We start from the raw sequence: 7116 nt of genomic DNA on the forward strand, positions 1-7116 counted from the left end.
GGATCAAAATCCAGAACCATGCTTTGTTTGCACCTACTTGTCATCTCTCCCCAGTTTCAGTCTGGAGTGGTTTATTAGTCTTCCCTTGGCTTTCATAGCTTTGACCTTTCTGAAGATTATAGGCCACTTACATGAAGAATATCCCCTGATTAAGTTGTCTGATGTTTCCTCGTGGCTAGATTCAGGATCTGGATCTTTGGCAGGAATAGCACAATGATTCCTTGTTCTTCGTTGCAGCCTGTCAATTGGTGCATGAATTTAATTTTCCCATTACTGATGATTCTTACCTTGATTACTTAAGATGGCATCTGCCAGCTTTCCTCACTGCACAGTTTTCCCTTTACAATTAACAGACATTTTAATGGGGAGATGCATTGAAACCATGTAAATGTTCCACTCTCCATCAAGCCTTCACCAACTGGTTTCTGCATCCAGTGAAGCCTCCTGCCCAACTTGTTATGATGTTTGCCAAATAGTGATTTTCCAGTGCTGCCATTGCTACTACATGTATTAGTTGGCATTTTTCTGTGAGAAGAACTTTATCTTTTTCTCATTAAAAAAAATCATAGCAAAATATACTCAAGAGGTTATAATCTGTATTATTTTCATTTTTTAATTTTATTTTTTGAAGTTAGTTTTATTGAATTATATATAGTGCACAAATTTTAAGTGTACAAATTGATTGACAAATATATACAATGTGTAACCTACACCACAGTGATGATACGGAATATTTGTTACTTTAGAAAATTCCTTTATGCCCCTTTGCAGTTATCCCTTTCCCCATCCTGGCACCTGGTAGCCACCGATCTGCTTTTTGTCACTATTGTTTTGTTTTTTCTAGAATGTCACATACTTTGAATCATATCATATGTATTCTTTGGTACCTAGGATAATACCTTTGAAATGCATCTATCTTGTCCACAGTAGATCATTCCTTTTACTTGCTGGATTGGATTTCATTGTATGAATGTACTAAAATATATCTCATTTACTTTGATGGTCAAATTGCCCTTATTTGCCAATGGAAGTCCCTCCAAGCTGGACTCTGTGTCTTTTTGACGTATCTCTAATCTGTCTTTGAGTACGTCCTTGCTGTCTAACAATAGGATTTTTTAGGTTTATTTTGTACCTTTCCTGCCACAGCCCTGTTTCCAGTGGAGCATGGTATTTAATTGTCTGTCTTAACCAAATTACAGGACAAAGGATTAGTGAATCAATTTAGTAAATTTTATCGAGTGCTGAGAGGCAGTATTACACTGTTTTAGAGTCTGAGCTCTGGACTGCCTTAGACCTGCAAATCCTAACTGACATATAGTAAGTCAAGGACATTGGGCTGGTTGTTTGACCTCTGTAAGCCTCAGTTTCCTCTTCTGTAAGATGGAGATAAAGCTATCTCTGAAGGTTACTACAAAGATTAAAATTGATAATGACTATAAAGCATTAAGCATAGTGCCTACTATATAGTAATCGCTCAAATACTATTAACAGTAGCTTTTATATAAAGCACTATTCTGATTTCTTCTTGTTTCCTAAGAGAGGAAAAGATTAATTTCAGTGCTTCTAACTGGAAGCTGAGCACATTCCAAAGCAGTTGGATATGCTAGTGAATGGATTCTGGATTCTGGTTTATTTCTCTAAGACAAAATAACTATACTTTCTGTCTACAGATCACTGGGGAAAAAAGAATAGTTCTTGCAGGACCTATTATTTGTTTGTTGACTCATCCTTATTGCCTTATGATTCAGGTTATAAATGCTAAATTGTTTTCAAAGAGAAATCTTTTCATCCCATCATTTATAGGAGCTTTGCTGGCAGTAGAACATGTGAAAAACGATGTCAGCATTTCCATTGAAGAAGGGAAAGAGAATATTCTTCGCATTTCTGAGTAAGTGATTTTATATCTTTGTTTTTAGTACTGATGGCTTTTAAAAAAAATCAGCTTTAAATGTTATGTGCTTGTTTTACTTGCTAATTAGGTGGATTGTCCCTAGAAAGCAGTGTGCTTTTCTTCATCATTCTAAAAGTATTGAACCCAGTGGCTTATATTTGTCTGTAAGCTGATTCCTTCATAATCTGAACTAGAGACCTAGCTTTGAGAGCCCATCTGCAACACCGTCTGCTGAAGTGAGTTACAGCTGTTTAATTGGACCGGCCTATTCCCAGAAATGGGAGACTGGTTTAATGGGATCCTTTGCCACTCAGCTATTTAACTCGATTTTTCTCTCCACAGCCACCAACTCAGCTATTAACGTATGAAACGTATAGGAAAGTTTCAGACAGGGGAATGTTGGAGCCCAGCAAGCAATACCCTGAAGACTGGTGCTTTGACATGCTGAGAGGCCTGAGAAGCTGCAAATTTCCTCAAACCCTGTCTTGTTCCACCCCACCCCGAGCAGGAAGGGGCTTTCTCTCTGGAATTTCCTTACCTGACCATAAAAGCCTTTTTCCAAAAGAAATGCGTTGTCTTAAACCCCTTCCTTAGGGATCTCATCAAATAATCGGGACAGAAGAGACTTCACCGGCCCAGACAGATTTTTCATTTATTGTTGTGAGAGCAGCTCCAAGAGATTAAGTAGGGAACTTTATGTGCATAAGATAATCTTTGTTCCTGTGTAGCTGCCTTTCTCGTCTTCCTGTTACGTCTGCTTCCTGCTTCCCTGCTCCCACCTCCTGGCCTATTTATTCTCCCTGATGATTTACCTTCCCTCAAAAGAATTGTCTACATTTCCCATCTTCCTCCTTCCCTATGAAAAAGGGTATATAAACTTCTATATAGCACTGGGGTTATTGGATAATCACTCTGTGATTTTCCTCTGTGCACATTAATTTATATGCCTTTTTTCCTTAAAAAAAAAAAAAACTAAAAACATACGGAAAGATTTTATATAAGGCTTTTAAATTCTATTGTAATTCTGGTGGAAAATTGAAGGTATTTCAGATCAGTAGTAATAGGAAAGAAATAAATTTGTTAAGTCCACAGCATGGAATGTTGGGCATCTATGAAAAAAGGCTTATGAAAAATTTTTAAAGATGGATATGTTTATAATCTAACAATAACACAGAACACAATGTAAAATTCAAATCTGCATAGAAAAATGTTTGAGAAATGTACAACACTGTGGATGTTTTTCTTTTTAGTTGTCTGTGTTTTCAGCATTTTCTACAATATGCATATATATTTATGTTTTTGATTAAAGCTAATCATTTGCAGCCCAGGCTATAGAGAAGATTGAGTGCCCTTGAACTCATCTCTTTTCTTTGGAACCCATTGGAAAAAATAACAAATAAGGGAGGACATGATTCTTTCATATAATGAAACTAAGGAATAGACACAACTTGGTTTCAGATTCAAGAATACTTTGCAGATAGATGAATCTGGACCAGATTGAAAGAGGTGTCAAAGGTATTCTCAAGCAGAATGCAGATTTTGAAATGCGTTTAAAAGGTCCGTGATAAACTGATACAAGAAAGACTTGTATTGGTGAAGAGACAAGGTATGTAAAATAAGATATTACCAGCTTGGCGCCATTTTCCTGTGAAAAAACTTAGAAGTAGGATTGAAAGATGCGCCACGCAGCTTCTTGACTTGGAAAACTTGCCATGCTCACTTGTTGAAGCCTCACAGGGAGAATGAACAGAATCCAAGAGAAACATTTCCATTCTCTACTACTGTTTTATCCTGATATTTTACAATTCTTTGTTGACTAAAAGTAATTGAATATGGCATAGTGTTATTAACAGTTGTAATACGTTAAATATCACTAGTTCGAATTTATTTTTTTAAAAAGCTGAATGTTATTTATGGAGTTTTTGTAGTGATGTTACTTTGATCTACCGGCAGTGATTGGAATTAGGCTATCGTTTCATAGTAGTCTAACTTTAATGAATAAACCTAATAATTCTTGCCTTAATAAACATACTGTCCCAAGACAGGAAAACAGTTGTTGCTGAAGTGCTTGGCTTCTATTAATAGTTAGTAGATACGTATTTCACTTGAAAACCACTAATTTGCCTTTCCCAGACTTAACTCTTACCGTTGACTTGCTGGTCACATAATTAGCGAACTGGTATTTATAGTAATAATCACTGAGGTGACTGTGAGAACATGGATAAAGGAAATTATGTAATCTGTAATTATGTTCTCAAAGTACCACCCTAAACAAATTGTCCCATGTGCCTCTTTTCATCTCTATCCCATCCCCCCATTCCCAATAGAGCCCTAGTCAAAGTGTTGCAGATACACATTTTTCACGTGCTCAAAATTAATCTCTTTCTATAAGATTCCAGATTTCATATTTATTCGTGTTATTTATAGTTCTTGACAAGCCTAGTCTATTTTTCCATTAAAATTCTTTTTCTAAAATCAAGACTACATATGCAAATACTTTAGAGGCATAGTTCTGTAAGTTTTTACATAAAAAAATATCAGTCATCCAGCCCCCATCCTCCATTTTTCCCTCTAGGAGTGAACATTTCACCTCTTTCCAACTGATTCTTTTGGTATCGACCTCTGTCCCTAAGTAACATTCTGATATTGTTTTTCTTTGCTTTTCCAGTTTTAGACATCTTTCTACGACAAAAGATTAAGCTAAACTCTTCTTTCCCCTGTTGCCACTACGTACACTCACCCTACACTCACTAACCTACTTCCTCCCAATGTAATTGTATCATAATTCTGGTTTGATCACCGTTCAGTGTTAATATTATAATGATTATAAGTTTTATTCATTGCTGAGCCACATGCTATAATTGCTTTTCTTTTTTATTTTTTTACATTTCAATTTTTTTCTTTAAAAAGAGTGAGTTGTGTACAGGGGGGTTAAATGCTTTATAGACAAGAAAAAAAAAACTGCGCTAGAACCAACTTATTCATCATCATCATCTTCTTTTTCATCTTCATCTTCTTCATCTTCCTCCTCCTCTTCATCTTCCTCCTCTTCCTTCTTTTTCTTGCTTTTTTCAGCCTTGACGACTCCCTTTTTTGCTGCATCAAGCTTTCCTTTAGCTCAGTATGCAGCAATATCCTTTTCGTACTTTTCCTTCAGCTTTGCAGCCTTCTTTTCATAAGGCTGTTTGTCATCTGCAGCAGTGTTATTCCACATCTCTCCCAGTTTCTTTGCAACATCACCAATGGATAGGCCAGGATGTTCTCCTTTGATTTTAGGGTGATACTCAGAACAGAACAAGAAAAAGGCCGAAGGAGGCCTCTTGGGTGCATTGGGATCTTTGAACTTCTTTTTTGTTTCCCCTTTAGGAGGGATATAGGTTTTCATTTCTCTTTCATAACGGGTCTTGTCCGCCTTTGCCATATCTTCAAATTTTCCTTTCTCTTTAGCAGACATGGTCTTCACCTCTCTGAGCACTTCTTAGAAAACTCTGAGAAGTTGACTGAAGCATCTGGGTGCTTCTTCTTGTGCTGCTCCCAGCAAGTTTGCACAAAGAATGCGTATGATGACATTTTGCCTCTCGGCTTCTTAGGATCTCCTTTGCCCATGTTTAGTTATTTTTCCTCAGCGAGGCACAGAGTCACCCAGTGCCCCTCCGGCTCTCACTTGCCTCGGCGCTGTCTCTATGGAGCTCAATGTACTGCAATGGCTGTGAGAGCGGGAGCCAGATGCAGCCTCCTCCTATAATTGCTTTTCACGTAGAACTTTTAGATTTCCATGAATAATTGTTGTTGTTTGCTTTGTACCTTTCTTCGGAAGCCTCTAATTTTTCATCTTTCTGTGTGACTTTAGGAAGTTTAGAGGAATCTTCCCTTAGGAGTCTGAAATTTTACAATAATATGGTTTACTTGATCTATTTTTTATCTGTTCTGCTGGCATTTGTTTGCTTCTTTCAATGTACAATAGAAACTTGGAAATCCCATTTTGGGAAAATAAAAATTTTATTCTTTGATTTGAAAAATTTTTTCCTCTTCATTTTCTGTCCTTTATGTGGATGTGGGGATTAGTCCTTTTATTTTCTTAAATTGTTGCCTCCATTTTTTATCCTTTTTTAATTTTTAGAGATGAACTCTCTGTGTTGCCCAGGCTGGAGTGCAATGGCTCTTCACAAGTATGATCATAATGTGCTGTAGTCTTGAACCCCTGGGCTCAAGCAGTCCTCCTCCCTCTGCCTCCCAAAGTGCAGGTGTTAACAAGCATGAGCCACCATGCCCAGCCCGATCTGTCTTCTTTACCTGGAAGTTGGTAAAACTAGCTTCTTTGTAATTGTATGTACTTGGCTTCTTTGCCTAATTTATTTTAAATCACTGTTACTCTCAATATCCCAATTATATTTTCACATCATCACCCCTGAATAGACATACAGAAACTAATAGAAGGATGAAACATCAAATAGAAAGTCTACTCTGAAGTGAATTGATGGATTTAACTCAATATTTTAGAACAAATTGGAATTTGATAGAAACAGAGTAAAGAACAAATTAGCAGATCCATTTTTTACTGTAGTAGAAAATACATGATAAATGTAAAAATGTTTCAATTTTTACATTTCTTCATAAGTCTCATGACTTTTAGTGATTTGCTAGAGCAGCAGTAATATTTTATCTCATGCTTATATTCTAGAAATGTGGTATTCACAGATGTGAATTCCATACTTCGCTACTTGGCCAGAGTTGCAACTACAGCTGGGCTCTATGGCTCTAACCTGATGGAACATACTGAGGTAAACAATGTACATTTCCTTATGTGTGTTGTCTTATTTTGATTTATGCTTCTGGTTTTTTGGGAACCTCACCTTATTAGCTTACTTCCTCTTACTCTACTTAGGGATATTAACAGAGTGTTAATTATAGAGTTAGGAAGTGCTCATCTGCTTTTTATTTTCACAAAATATTCTCTTTTTTTATAGCTCCTAAGTTTGAACATTTAATCCCATACCAGCTGTCCTATTGGGTCATTTAGTGCTGTCTTCATCTTCCCAGATTCCTAGAATTTTGTAGCTGGATGGAGCTGTATAGATCATCTCATTCAACTTCTTACTTTATAGATAAGGCAGCAGGCTTAGAAAAGTTAAGAAATTTACCCAGGGTAACACACATAGTTTGGAACCCATTTTTTTTCCTTTTCTTCTTCTCCTTTTTTTTCTTTTTTTTTTTTTTTTTTTTTT

At 36.5% G+C, this 7116-nt stretch overlaps 1 protein-coding gene and 1 pseudogene across 2 annotated transcripts in view; one reads left to right on the plus strand and one right to left on the minus strand.

The window, feature by feature from the left end:
* The window catches only part of EPRS (glutamyl-prolyl-tRNA synthetase), a 110891-nt gene that overhangs the window by 2267 nt on the left and 101508 nt on the right, over window positions 1–7116 (plus strand). Inside the window, exons 2-3 of the mRNA XM_012649672.1 lie at window positions 1804–1888; window positions 6573–6672. Coding sequence (XP_012505126.1) covers window positions 1804–1888; window positions 6573–6672 — 185 coding nt within the window. The remainder of the gene's footprint in view (window positions 1–1803; window positions 1889–6572; window positions 6673–7116) is intronic.
* LOC105814628 lies at window positions 4780–5522 on the minus strand (annotated as a pseudogene). Its single transcript, XR_001137705.1, has one exon. The product of XR_001137705.1 is annotated as a high mobility group protein B1 pseudogene (transcript).

Source organism: Propithecus coquereli, unplaced genomic scaffold (genome assembly GCF_000956105.1).
Source record: "Propithecus coquereli isolate 6110/MARCELLA unplaced genomic scaffold, Pcoq_1.0 Scaffold300, whole genome shotgun sequence".
Taxonomy (NCBI): domain Eukaryota; kingdom Metazoa; phylum Chordata; class Mammalia; order Primates; family Indriidae; genus Propithecus; species Propithecus coquereli.